At 50.5% G+C, this 14,355-nt stretch overlaps 1 protein-coding gene and 1 long non-coding RNA gene across 3 annotated transcripts in view; one reads left to right on the top strand and one right to left on the bottom strand.

Moving 5' to 3' along the window:
* The window catches only part of LOC116951930 (cyclin-G-associated kinase-like), a 61,873-nt gene that overhangs the window by 3,962 nt on the left and 43,556 nt on the right, over window positions 1–14,355 (top strand). For both annotated transcript variants that reach the window (XR_012946854.1, XM_032970798.2), the window contains exons 4-9: window positions 2,449–2,563; window positions 3,038–3,180; window positions 6,373–6,498; window positions 6,643–6,732; window positions 12,920–13,055; window positions 13,803–13,915. Coding sequence is in view for 1 of the 2 variants with exons in the window: in XM_032970798.2 (XP_032826689.1) it covers window positions 2,449–2,563; window positions 3,038–3,180; window positions 6,373–6,498; window positions 6,643–6,732; window positions 12,920–13,055; window positions 13,803–13,915 (723 nt within the window). In the remaining variant the exon portion in view is untranslated. The remainder of the gene's footprint in view (window positions 1–2,448; window positions 2,564–3,037; window positions 3,181–6,372; window positions 6,499–6,642; window positions 6,733–12,919; window positions 13,056–13,802; window positions 13,916–14,355) is intronic.
* Window positions 904–11,834, bottom strand: LOC142930880 (uncharacterized). Its single transcript, XR_012946855.1, has 2 exons — window positions 11,407–11,834; window positions 904–3,241 (listed from the first exon to the last, which is right to left on the bottom strand). It is a non-coding gene; the product is annotated as an uncharacterized LOC142930880 (long non-coding RNA).

Below are 14,355 nucleotides of genomic sequence, written 5' to 3'. Positions count from 1 at the left end.
GGTGTGGGGTACAGGGAGGTCATTGGTGCCTTAAATGAGACCTTTAATTCAGGACCCAGTTCATCATGGGTGCTGCCCAGAGTCGAACCGAGGATCTCTCCGGAGGTTCTGGCTCGATGCTCTTGACACTGAATCGGCTTTCTGAACACCCCGCTACCATCGCTACTGCGAGTTTGGTTTGCCACAGCCAGTGACCGGTGCCTGCCTGAAAAAGTGTAAAATGTAGAGGTTTTTGCTCGTTTCTTACAGAACGTCATTGTGAAATTTAAAGTGGTGATTTGGCAGATGAAACGAGCGTTCATCTTCACAGTGGAGGAATTGAGTCTCATATCTGTGCCCTCATGTGAACGGGACAATTGGGATGTAATTTTGTAAAATAACCCTGTTGGCGGTATACATTTCAAGGACAGGCTGTTTTCAAAGTGCTTATTGAAGATAAGTGCAGAGTTCACATTCAATTGACACGTTAAACGCCAAAGCCAATTTACCACTCGTTGAAGTGAAAGTAATTTATAATTCCAGCATCTCTGCCTTTTATGGTCTCTTGGAGTTGAGTTTTTTACTTGGCATTTCATGAGATGAAATATCCATTCAGATTTCTCTAAGAGCAGTGCAACCTTTTCTTATCTCGATGTGTATATAGAGCCTTTATACAAGGTGCTTTATGACAGCGACCTCTGAGATTCCTTGAAGTGACCTGCTAAGATATACTCGCAGTAGGGAGCAGAACCTTCCCACCCACTCTGCATATGAGAGTAATATCCATCCCATGACAGGTAAACCAATAATCGTTGAATTCTTGGGATAGTTGGAATCCATCCAAATTAAGTACACAACCAAATGTAATGTCAGGGTTGTTTTTCTGCGGTCTCTTTTGACTGGACCAGAGCCATCAACTTGAGACCCTATTTAATCATAACTCGGTCTGAGTGAGACTGTGGGTCTCTGCCTGACTTTGGGTCTCTATGCAAATCTTAAACTAAACTATTTTTTATTTGACCAGGTAAGGCCCACTCAGCTAAATATCTCTTTTTCAGAAGCGACCTGGCCACAAATGATAGCTCAATGAAATGGCTTATCGTGTGGATATTTGTAGCAGCCAAATACTCTTAAACGCATCTTTTAAATGTGGAGGGAAAAACCGGAGGTTCCGGAGAAACATCCACGCCACCACGGGGAGAACATGCAAACTCCAAATATACAGCTGTCAGGGTCGGGATCGAACCCACGACCTCCTGTATACTAGGTGAGTTGGTTAACATCTCGCCATTGTGGGGCGCCATGAGTCATTAGTGACTGGGCTGAGGCCATCAACCCGCGACACTTGAGAACTCGGTTTAAGCACAGGCAGCTTGCCCTGATCTGAACCCAGTGTCTCAACGGTGCTGGCTCAGAGCTCTGATCTCCGAATCCCCCGGTCACCTCAGCCCTCCCCTTGTACTTTAAAAAAGCACAGCGATTAAAATCGCGGGTGCCTAGTGTTCACAGTAGGCACAAGATGCGTTAAGTGGCATATCCTGTTCTTGAGCCTCTTGGCTGATCAATAGCCCGAACTGCTGCACTGCAAATTGTCCATTTAATAATCAGTATTCATTAAAATGTGTAACAAAGCCTTATAGACTATGAGTTCTGTTATACTGTGTAGCCTCGAAATGACACGAGCGGATATACCGTGTCCCGCATGTAACGGAGTTTCTGGTGGGAGGGGCAGTTGAGGACCCTGTAAATTGAAAAAAATAAATAAACTTGCGCTGACGAAACTCGCTGGAGTGAGCGGTAGAGCAGTGCCGGCTTGTTGCCAGCTGCGTCCACGCGCCGGCGCTGCAACGTCGCGTGCCAGCGCGCAGCCCCAGCTCTGCGCTGCAGAGGTACCGACCGTGATGTTTCGGTGCTTTTAGAAGTGTTTTGTCGCCTCTGTTTCGTATTGCTTTTAATACTTGTGCGATATGAAGAAGAGCAATATCAATAACATTTCAAGCCGCGTGTGGGTTACATTTGGTGTAAATCGAAAGAACGAGCGGTCTTTTAAATTTAGATTTAAAGCTTTCGTGACTGCATGGATTCATCTTCTTGGTTCTTTCGGTAAAGTCGCGTAGAAGGGAAATAATAAAAATAAAACATAATAAAATAAAATTATCACGTCGTTTAGGCCACAACACAAGCAGCTGTCTTCAGCTGAAGAAACGGAACTGTCGGGAAGACAGCGCTCCATTCATAAAACTGAAATACCGGGGCACGCCACCCCTGGATCAGACCAGAAATTCGATTATGCTGTGTAAGCATGTCAAACTGTTGAAGCATTAGACCAACCACGCGTTCTTGTCATAACGTCACACGGCATTGTGCAGTTTGTCTGATTATCCTGTTTATACCGTGGCCACGGTTGTCCTGAAATGTGTGGAGCTGCTGATGCCGTCAAAAGTGGCACTTAACTTGCCGCGCACCCAGAAAAAAGTGTCCGGGCATCCAAACATTGTGCAGTTCAGCTCGGCAGCCTCCATCAGCAAAGAGGAGTCCGACACGGGCAGGGCTGAGTTCCTCATCCTCACCGAGCTTTGTAAAGGTCCGTCGGCGATGCACAATTCACGCGTCGCCTCACCGAGTCTCGAGACACTTTTTCAGGAGGGTCCTGCCAAGTTTCCGCAGTCGGGGGAGGACGATGTGGATGCTGTTGCGTAATCTCAATGGAGTCATTTGCAGTACAATTTCAGCGTCGATTACTTTGGCCAATGCCAGTTTGTGTGTTTTTTTTTTGTAGCCTTGAGAGGAAACCCGGAGAACCTGGTGGAAACCTATCCGGTATAGGGGAATAATTTACTAGCTCCACACGTTCACACACTCGTATATGCGCGCGCGCACACCCTGCGGAACAGCGGCGGGGGCGGCGTGGATTGGCGGGGGTGAACACGCAAACTTCAGACAGAAAGGCGCTCGAGTCGGGGGAAAGAGATTGTCGCCACCGCGCCGGCCTGTCCCTTTCCTGCCGCTGCGGTGCCGTTGCAGTGGCACACACGAGCTCGCGCGTGCCGCTCCGCAGGTCAGCTCTCGGACGGGCTGAAGCGCGTGGAGCTGCGCGGCCCCGTGCCCTGCAACACGATCATCAAGGTGTTCTACCAGGCGTGCCGCGCCGTGCAGCACCTCCACCGCCTCAAGCCGCCTGTCATCCACCGAGACCTCAAGGTGCGTTCGCGGGACGGTGACCCACGGCGTCGGCTCCGGACTCCGGGTTCCTCTGTTATTCCTAAACAAACAAACAACAGATCTGTAAATGTATCGCAGTTCTTCTGTCGGCATCGTGAGACAAGGAGTCGATCCGGGTCTGTCTCGCTACGCCCTTCCCCCCTCTCCAGTGTGCCCCGTCAACTTAGTCGCAACATCACGTCAGAGGGGGTCGGTAGGCGGGGAGTCCAGAGAGCTAACGTGTGGAACCTCTGAGATCCAGGGTGTGAATCCCGCTTGTACGCCTCCTGTGTTTAAACGAGGTTCTCAAATTTTATCGGATGGCATTAGCCTCGTCGCCAATGACTGCACCAAAAAACACCCTTACATTTCACTTATTAATATACAACAAAACATCCAATTGCCATGCGATTAGCGATTTTTAACCCAAAAACAAATATGGACCATAGCTTTGGCAATGAAAATCTGCGCTGCCGCTCTCCACAAAGCCAAAGATCCCCGTGTAGCCTTTAACATACTGTCGGGGCATGTTCTGTTTGTGCAATCAAAAACCCTGATCATATTCCATTTTTTTCTGTTCTTAATTTGTCAGCTCTTTATCTGAGAATGATGATATCGGTTTGGCTGTCATGCGACGAGCATCACTCTCAGTGGCATGGCAGGTGGCAAAGTTGCAGTCCTATACTGTGTGGACCACAAGTAATGTGTACGGCTCTCAGGTAGCTCTGTTATCCGCTTCCACGGGCCATTCTCCAACACGAAGGGTTGCACGTGTCTGTGAGCGATCCAAGTGGATTCTTCACCTCATCTCTTCAAATCACAATCTCATCATGAGCACACACACGCAGGCGATTTATTTTCTTAACGTTGTGGCCAAAACGGTTTTCGCTGAACCAGTTTACGTCCGTTTGCATCTCAATGGCCGTCACGGTTTTTTTTTCCCTGCCGACGCAGTGAACAAAGATCGCCGAGTTGAACAAAAGCGACCATTGCACGTGTTCTATCGCTGAGAGAACACGCGTGTGGGTTGTCAGCCACCGCCTGGAAAGATGCCCTTTCGCATAAACCAACGCGCCAGTGTGAACAGAGATGGGAGTTTGAAATCCGTGCTCAAATTGCCTGATATGACGCACGGTTCAGACACACGGGCACTGATGAAGACGGTGGAACAACGAGCTGGACAGTGCACACAGAGGAGCGTGTAGAGACGCCCGCACTTGGAATTGCACTGAGAGTCGGAAGGAGGAACACGAAGATTTGAGAATGTTCGCGCGGTTTGGAGCTCATGTCACAATCGTCTTGGCAAGAGCGAATGGGCTTGAGCAGGACACGTCGCTTTATGGAATGATAACCGATGGTTGAGACTAATGATGGAGTGGCAGCCAAAGGAGAGAATACACCCAACGGCATGTCCGTCGAGCAGACGGAGCGATGAAATCGGCTCGCTTGCCTGGTACTAACCATAGATCGTAAATCGCAGGCCTGTGAAACGTGGCGATGGCTAGGGGAGCTTTCATCCATCGGTGGATACAGTGAGGGAAAAAAAGTATTTGATCCCCTGCTGATTTTGTACGTTTGCCCACTGACAAAGAAATGATCAGTCTATAATTTTAATGGTAGGTTTATTTGAACAGTGAGAGACAGAATAACAACAACAAAATCCATAAAAACGCATGTCAAAAATGTTATAAATTGATTTGCAATTTCATGAGTATTTGACCCCCTCTCAATCAGATTTCTGACTCCCAGGTGTCTTTTATACAGGTAACGAGCTGAGATTAGGAGCACACTCTTAAAGGGAGTGCTCCTAATCTCAGCTTGTTACCTGTATAAAAGACACCTGTCCACAGAAGCAATCAATCAGATTCCAAACTCTCCAACATGGCCAAGACCAAAGAGCTCTCCAAGGATGTCAGGGACAAGATTGTAGACCTACACAAGGCTGGAATGGGCTACAAGACCATTGCCAAGCAGCTTGGTGAGAAGGTGACAACAGTTGGTGCGATTATTCGCAAATGGAAGAAACACAAAATAACTGTCTATCTTTTTCGATTTAAAGCTTTCGTGACTGCAGGGATTCATCTTCTTGGTTCTTTCGGTAAAGTCACGTCGAATGAGAATAAAATAATAAAAATAAAACATAAAATAAAATTCTCACGACGTTTCGGCCACAACACAAGTAGCCTTCTTCAGGCGAAGAAACAGGACTGTCTAGAAGACAGCACTCCCTCGGACGGGGCCATGTACCGTCAAATCTTGGGTGAGAACCTCCTTCCCTCAGCCAGGGCATTGAAAATGGGTCGTGGATGGGTATCCCAGCATGACAATGACCCAAAACACACGGCCAAGGCAACAAAGGAGTGGCTCAAGAAGAAGCACATTAAGGTCCTGGAGTGGCCTAGCCAGTCTCCAGACCTTAATCCCATAGAAAATCTGTGGAGGGAGCTGAAGGTTCGGGTTGCCAAACGTCAGCCTCGAAACCTTAATGACTTGGAGAAGATCTGCAAAGAGGAGTGGGACAAAATCCCTCCTGAGATGTGTGCAAACCTGGTGGCCAACTACATGAAACGTCTGACCTCTGTGATTGCCAACAAGGGTTTGCCACCAAGTACTAAGTCATTTTTTGCAGAGGGGTCAAATACTTATTTCCCTCATTAAAATACAAATCAATTTATAACATTTTTGTCATGGGTTTTTCTGGATTTTGTTATTATTCTGTCTCTCACTGTTCAAATAAACCTACCATTAAAATTATAGACTGATCATTTCTTTGTCAGTGGGCAAACGTACAAAATTTACAGGGGATCAAATACTTTTTTCCCTCACTGTAACTCATGGCTGACGATGGTGAAGACTGAGTGTCATGGTGCGGTATGCCGTTCTTGGGAAGCTGCGGCTCACTCCCGCTCACTGGCGCGTCTGATTGTTCGGTCAGCTGCCCTTGAGAACATCTCAGCTGCCCTTGAGAACATCTCTTATAGAAACCTCAAGGCGCTGAATCTGCAGTTTTACCAACTCTCAGGCTTAGCAACTCCTCGGGTATAAATAAATATTCTCATTCTGTTTTTGAACTGAACGGCTCAACTTCCAACTTCTTAGACTTGAATTTGCGTTGGGCCGTTCCAAATCATCGCCGCCGCGACCGATCGTCGTAGCGTCACGTTCAGGATGTCGCGGCGCTGTCCTCTGCAGGTGGAGAACCTGCTGCTGAGCTCGCAGGGAAACGTCAAGCTGTGCGACTTTGGCAGCGCCACGACCGTGTGCCACTACCCGGACTACAGCTGGTCGGCGCAGAAGCGCGCCGAGGTGGAGGAGGAGGTGGGTTACCCCGGCGCGTTCCCGCCAACAAAATACGACGAACACACAAAATGTTACCGCTCTGCGCAGTTGCCGTGACTCGGCTTCTCCCCCGGCATCAGTGTGGATGTGAATGCTGACGGTGCCGCGTGTATTACTGTCCAGATCATGAGGAACACCACTCCCATGTACCGGACCCCGGAGATGCTCGATCTGTATTCGAATCTTCCCATCACAGAGAAGCAGGACATCTGGGTGAGTCACGCGACGTTACGCCTCTTCACGTACTCGTGTGTCCACATCAAAGTTTTGCGATAACTGCGTCGGCAGCAGTGCACAGACCCGCAGACTTGCGTAGAGGTTCGTAGACATGCATAGCGATCCACAGATTGAAATAGAGATTCACAGCTTTATGTAGAAACCCCTAGACTCGCACAGAGACACACAGCCTCACGGAGAGATGCAGGCTCACAGACACACAGCTTACACAGAGACCTATAGAATAATATATAAATCAATAGTTGCATCTAGGCCCATATATTGTACACTAGCTTTACTGCCTGGCTTCGCCCAAGACTTGGATTCTTGTCTTGGATTAATACACGGCCTACGCGGAGGGTGGGGGGGGGGGGGAATGCGTGACGTCAGCAGGAGCACTGCGTGACGCTCCCGCATGCGGGTGACATCACAGATGTGACGTCGCCTCTCACTTGCCGTGCAATAAAATATATCCATTATTGCGCCCCCCCCCCCCAAAATACAAAAGTCTATGTTTATGTTTTTTGCATCGTGTACAGTCTGGAAGCTACCCACATGCCAAATTTCACGTTTGTTGCATGTCGAGAAGTATGCTGAACATTTCGAACAGACACACACGTTCACAAATTTCCCTTTCATATATATAGATAAAAACCCGCACTCACTTGGAGCTCCATGGATTTACGTAAGACTCACATTGCAATTCATAGATTTACATAGAAACCCATAGATTTACATCGAGACCCACACACTCACAGCTCATGTCTGTGTAGCACAAACACAAATTACAATACAAACTCAACACTGCTGTGAAGAAGGGCCATTGTCCGAAACGTCGCCTACTCATTGCCTCTCTGTGTTCCCCTTTGGAGGCAGTGTTCGTGATGAGCGCGAGTTTCCTTGTTATACTGCTGGCTTGTAGCCACCCTCCCTCTCTCCCCGCCCTTCCTGTTTGCGCGTGGCTGGGTATTTACTTGTGCGGCACGATGCGCCAACGATTGCGCTTTTCGCAAGCAGTCATTCCCGACGCGCTTGCCTCCGCCCTGGAATGAAACCCTTAAGCTTTTATCCTCCATGTTGGCGGTCAACAGCGGTTTTTGGTAAACGCGTACGCTTATAAATCGTCGTTATATATGTTTTTGTTCGTACAAAATTTTTTTAACGCAGACGTGTCTTCCTGCGATGAGGTTACCGCGTGCCACGCCACAATCGTTGCTTGGTCCTGTGGAACGGGTGGGTGTGTGTGTGTGTGTGCGCGCTTCTGGGTCTGTCCCGAGACCTTCTGTCAGCGAACCTTCGACACTTCACGTGGCCTCAAAGTGCACCTGGCCTGGCACAGGCGCCGTGGTGACGTCACCGTCACTTCGTGGCGAATGTCGGGTATCGGTGTGTGCCTCACCGTGTTTCACTCAGCTTCTGTTTAACTGTTCCGAGGGAATTGTTGCTGCATATTGCAGGGTATATATACGTGTGTGTGCCAGTTACAAACATTTAGGCTAGCCTGCCTATGATCCATCCTGGGTTTAACCAGGCTGGATTGTGTGAGGAACTCACAAATCCTTGAAAGATCTGGACAAGGTCCCATCGGTGAGCTCCTCCGGCAGGCAAGGCTGCGATGGCTGGGTCATGTAGCCCGCATGCCCAGCCACCGCATGCCGAAACAGCTTTTAAATTTTGATTTAAAGCTTTTGTGACTGCAGGGATTTATATTATTGGTTCTTTCAGTAAAGTCACATAGAAGGGAAACAATAAAATAATAAAAATATAAAACAATAAAATTATCTCGATGTTTCGACCGCAACACAAGCAATCATCATCAGGTGTGAAAACCACAAGAAGAAAACTTCAAATTTCAAAATTTATTGTTGTGGTTTTCACACCTGATGATGATTGCTTTTGTTGCGGTCGAAACGTCGTGAGAATTTTATTGTTTTATATTTTTATTATTTTATTGTTTCCCTTCTACGTGACTTTACCGAAAGAACCAAGAATATGAAACGGCTTTTGTTCGGCCGGATTGAGGGGGCTCACCGGGCGCGGCACGGGCTAGAGAAGAGATGGAGTGATGTGGTACAGGAGGACGTGGAGCTGAGTGGATTTGCCGATGACTGGTACCAGCGGTGTCAAGATCGGCCTCTGTGGAGGAGGCTCGTGAAGGACGCTACTGGGCAGTTGGAGGCAGTCGCCCTCCAACAACAATGGAGGGCGGAGGAGCGACGCTCACAACAACGAGCGGAGCGCCGGGTGGCTAAAGCACAGCAGGTTGGCACAGTAGGGGGCACAGGTGGTGCATCAGCCAGTCATCTCAGTCATCTTAGTCGACCCGTGGCACTTGGGTCTGCCCCGTGACCTCCTGCCAGTGGGCGTTCGACACTTCACATGGCCTCAAGGTGCACATGGCCTGGCACAAGCGTCGTGGTGACGTCACCGCCACTTAGTGGTGAATGGCGGTTGTTGTTATAGTGTAGAGCGGTAGTGTAGTGGTTAGCCCGCCGCGCTGCAAACCCGCGATCTTTGTCTTTATATAAACATTGGTGGAGGTGTAAGTGGAGAAATCCCAGGATGAAACCTATTCTTCCTACAGCACACATACGCGCACAAACACAAATATCCCCCCGTAGAGCCTTAACAGACTGTTGGGGCAAGTGCTGTTAGCGAGCAGCACCTATGAAGGCTAACGTGGCACACGAGGGCGTGGGTGGCCAGCACCACGCCCAGCTGCCTTTGTCTCCCTTCTGGCGATGTTTGCACATCGCACCAGGTACTCATTTGAGGCAGAGTCGACTTAGGGGAGGCTCAGGAGTGGTTCAGATAATCGTCACTGGTGTTGGCCATGAGCGGGAATGGAGCTCGGGTCACCGGGTGCATAGCGAAGCTCGCTAATCCCTGCACCACCACTGCCACCAATCCAATAACAATACCCGCCATTCGCCACTAAGTGACGGTGACATCACGATAGCGCCTGTGCCAAGCCAGGTACACTTTGAGGCCACTTGAAGCGTCGAATGCTTGCTGACAGGGGGTCACGGGACAGACCCAGGTCCCATGGTTTGACTGACTGAGATGACTGGTAGATGCACCAGCTGTACCCCCGCTACTGTGTCAACTTGCTACATTTTAGGAACCACTGCCACAAAGACAGACAGACAATCACAACTCTACATGTACCAAATGTGCACACTGAAATGAAAAAGGCCTTGGATCCTTTCAAAAAATAATATTACCCTTTTTTTGTCCCACTCTAGACCAGGACACGTATATTTGATGTCCTGTCCAGAGGTCATTTGAAGGGTTCTCAGAGTTAGCTCCGTGATGTCCGCTTCCGTGGGCCGCTGTCTTAACACAAAGGGTTGCATTTCCCGAATGGATCCTTTCGTCTCACGACATCATTTGTTTCGTGTCCATCAAGTCAACTTGAAACAATGGCGACCGTTTGCGACGGGGGGCCGCGGGCCCACGGCACAGTCGGCATCGGCGCGCTTTTACATCGTCAGCCGTGCGTGGCTCCTCCTGTGGGAGGAGAGCGGGCGAGAGCGAGGAGGCTTCGTTTGCTCCTCTCACCGCACAACTCGGGTGGGGTTCGGGGCTGGGCCGAGAGGCACCCATCTCGCCGATTTCGCTCTGCGGCGGCGGCGGCGGCGGCGCCGACGCCGACGGCATGGTCAAGATAAACCAAAAATAATGGGGGGAAAAGACAATGGATGATTTATTCAACTACTAAGGCTTGACTGGAAACTCAATGCATCAAAGAGAGTTGACATCTGCATGCTGATAATTGCACGCCCGGTCACTGCAATATACAAGGTGCTACAATGCATTGGTTCGTAGATTTTGGTTGGTTTCTAAGCTCCATGATTCGTGCATTGGATAATGCGTGGAAGAATCGACTATTTACAATTCATACGAACAAATATGCCAATGCAACGTGTAGGATAATGGAGTGAAGGAAATTATATAGTTGAGACGGAACATTTTAATAACGGCAGATGAGAAAGCGAAGCGAGAAAATAAAATTGTTCCTTTAAAATAATTCGCGATGCTGAATGTTTGACAAGTCATCAAAGCATTGGTGGGTTTGGAGGGTGAATCATTACGTGCCAAATATAAAAAAATATATATTCCAATCATTCTCATTCGGATGGATGAATGCGTCCCCTTGCCGTGTCGGTTGGTGGGGGTGGGTTGACCATATTTCACCACTTTGGTCAAGGTTGGTTGTTGATGGGGGAGGTAGGAACAGCTCTGACATCATTTGCCACTGGCCGGAAATTTAACTGGTCGCCGGGCTGATAGTGCAGCATGCGAACCACCACGTGCCATTATTCCACCCACTGACATGACACTAGTACAGGATGTTGGTGCACGTTCTTAAACTCTTACAAACCCGATAATTAATTGTGCAACGTTGCGGGCGTCTGGCACGAGCTTCGTCCTAATTAGCAATCGAACGCGTTTCCTGCTCAGCCATGCGATCGGATCACATGATCTGCCGCTGCCCTGTGACCCCCCTCTGTGGGTGTGGCCGGGATTAAATCCTTGAGACAAAGGTCGCACCGCGTCTGCCGGTTGGCCCCGGAGCAAATAAAAATGCCTCTCGCGTAGCGGAGGGCGGCGGCGGCGGCGGCGTTGCCAGCAGCAGCCCGGCAAGCGTTGCGTATTTTTATCACGTACCAGCGCGAGAAGGCGCCCGGCCCTGCCCTGCCCCCCGTTCGCACGGTGAGCGAAGCGGTGGGTGGAAATCCGTCGTGACAGCAACCGGCGAACACTGCGGCTGCGCGCCACCGCCGTGATGCCGACGCCAGTCCTGCGGCTGTAGCCGCTCGCCGGGGGGTTTTCGTCATCGGCTCGTCGCTCGCCCCCCTCCCCCCCCGGCGAACGGCCGAAGCGCGTTGCGAAATCTGCCTCGATTCCGGTGTACGGTTTGTAACATGCGCGCGATGTTGTGTGTCGAGCGCGAGCCAAATAGCTCTGTGCTGCTGTCAGCAGTTAAGATGAATGTCGGTTACTGTATGGTGGTGCTGTGCGTCGCTTGGCTTCGGCATTGCGGCACTTTGTGCTTTGCAGTCATTATAAGTTGAGCATTTTGTTGTGCTTCATGCTTGGTGGTTGATCTATAGGTTGCTTAGCTTCCAACGGTATACGCTTATCTATCCTTTACACCCTCGGGCTGTGATTCTGAATAGTTATTAAGGGAATTTTGTTACCCCTTAGAGACTCTGACATCCATTGTGCCTATGTCACATTGACACGTGATTCACCCCACGTATAAAGATTCTCAATGGCTATTTAAATGAGCATTGTAGTAAAAAAATAGCATTCATTTACATTTAATGCAAATGTTTCGATTTGTTAAGTCACTGCTCTGAACCAGGCTGCCCGAGTTCGATTCCCGGCCATGTCTAACATCGGTGCTGTACCACCTTCCTTTGCCAATCCACAATAACCATTGTGGTGAAGTATGGTAAAAAACTAAATTGTGATGTGTGGTAGAGAGGTTTTCATACAGCAGTAGACCAATAAAGGGCTGGAAATGAAACGCAAACTCCCGTAATGCCCATGTGCCTTTAGGCTATTGGTATAACTGAGACAGAACCATAGAGACCGGTACAAACAAGACAAAATATAAATCCACTCTTGAGTCCAATTGTAACCTCGCATTGTACCGATCCGTTGAACCACCGGGGGTACACGTACAGCCTTTGGTTAATCCACTGCTGGATGATGTCCTCCCCACGCCGCGTGGGTCATCGGCGTTATCCGACTGTACTTCACGCCCAGCAGAGTGGGCTGGTGAAGGGAAGGACAATTTTAATTCAGTACAGTGCGGCAACAAACATTGCTGCACTGCCCTCTGTTGTCCACCACGTAGCCCAGCAGCAGCTGGTACCAGCAGGCAGCGTTATGCGTGACGCCTACACATCCAAGCACTCTGCAGGCTTAAGCCTGCTTAGCTTCCGAGATCTAACCAGGTCGGGCGCATCGCCCGGTGATTTCATCGTAGCATCCGGCACCGAGGTGCTCGGCCCAATAAGATGAACGGCGATCGCCCGCCTGAGTTGCAAGGAGAACCGGGAGCCTCGTCGGTAGTGGGACGACCGCCGTCGTCCCGGCGTCCGCGTTCGGTTTCCCGTCACCGCTGAATGCCGCACGCCCCCACCCCCCCCCCCCCCCACTTGCCGTGCAGGCGCTGGGCTGCGTCCTCTACTTGCTCTGCTTCCAGGAGCACCCGTTCGAGGACGGAGCAAAGCTGCGGATCATCAACGGCAACTTCAGCATCCCGCCGGGCGACACGCGCTACGCCGCCCTGCACCCGCTCATCCGTACGCTCTCGCGCCCCCCCCCCTCCCCCCCCCGCCGCCCTCGCGACGCCGCTCAGGAGGCCGCGTGTGGCCGATGGGATGTGGGAAAAGGATCCTTTGATCGTTTTATCTGTAGGGGACGGCTGTGCGAAGTAGGCGGGATTTGCCTGCTTATTTGCTTTGTTGCTTATTATCTCCACGGCGCTCAAGATTGTTGTGTTACGCGTCGTGTCATTTTGCGTCGAACTCAGACCCATATATAACAGAATAGCGTCCGCGCCTATAAGCATTGGGCAGTTCACCGGTATTGACTCAACCAAGCCTGATTGCTGATGAGACACTGTATGCCGAAATCGGTTTCAGAGTTTGCTTGCTTTGAACCGATGCTGCTGAAATGATGCGCTCCCAGAACGCCGCACGGCTGATGCGAGGAATGAATATGTTCGCCATCGGCAGCTCGCTGGGTCGCACTCGGGGATTGAGGCGCAGCGGTTAGCGCACCCCTCCATGAACCCAGCGACCTACACGTCAGCGTCTCCCGTGTGTGAAACCTGCTACGTGCATCAGGAAATAGCAAGTCGGGAATATGTAGTTCGAATCGGACAGGCCACCCCGGTTATTACTGCGGATGCATTGACCATAGAATAAGCGCCGTCTGCTTCACAGTGGAAGTTAAAGATCCCCCAGCTGCCACTCGCTGTCGTCTTCATCATTGTTCCTAAACCAAGACCCCGGGCACACTCGCACGCATGTCTACACTCTCTCAAGGCTCTATGCTAAAGGTGCACCCAGATGAACGGCCAGGAATAGCGGAGGTCATCGCTCAGCTGCAGGAGATCGCCACTGCACGCGCCGTCAACCCCAAGCTGCCAATCACAGAGGTGAGCGGCCGCACCCCCCCCCCCCCCCGTCAAACCCAAACGCCCGACGCGGTCTCTAAACGCGCACCGATGCATCGACTTAGCAGCGCCGCAGCGGCCAATGGAAGCGCAGCTCGCACCGTGTCACTGAGCCGGATGGAGGTGGCGGAGGTGGGGCCCAGCTGACGTGGCGGGGGGCGGGGGCAGCGAAAGGTGGACGTTGGGTCGGCCAGGGCAGGAGAGGTGGAAGATCGCCACGTCGGCACAGGCCCAAAGGTCCAAAACGTCGAGCGGCCAGCAACGAATTGCACTGTCAGAGTTGTAATAGATGAGAGTCTAGGACACGCGTACTGAATTGTTATAAGAAAGAAACGATGGAAATAGGGAATTCCAAAGTGGAAAAATGCGTGGGAAGCTGCAAAAAGAGAAGTGTTGGGGTGAGTGAGTGGCTGGATGAGTGT

The sequence above is a fragment of the Petromyzon marinus genome, chromosome 44, assembly GCF_048934315.1.
Source record: "Petromyzon marinus isolate PM22_M1 ecotype Great Lakes invasive population chromosome 44, UKy_Petmar_22M1.pri1.0, whole genome shotgun sequence".
Lineage (NCBI taxonomy): Eukaryota > Metazoa > Chordata > Hyperoartia > Petromyzontiformes > Petromyzontidae > Petromyzon > Petromyzon marinus.
The sequence above is the reverse complement of the archived record's forward strand: the minus strand, read 5'-3'. Positions and strand labels throughout refer to the sequence as shown.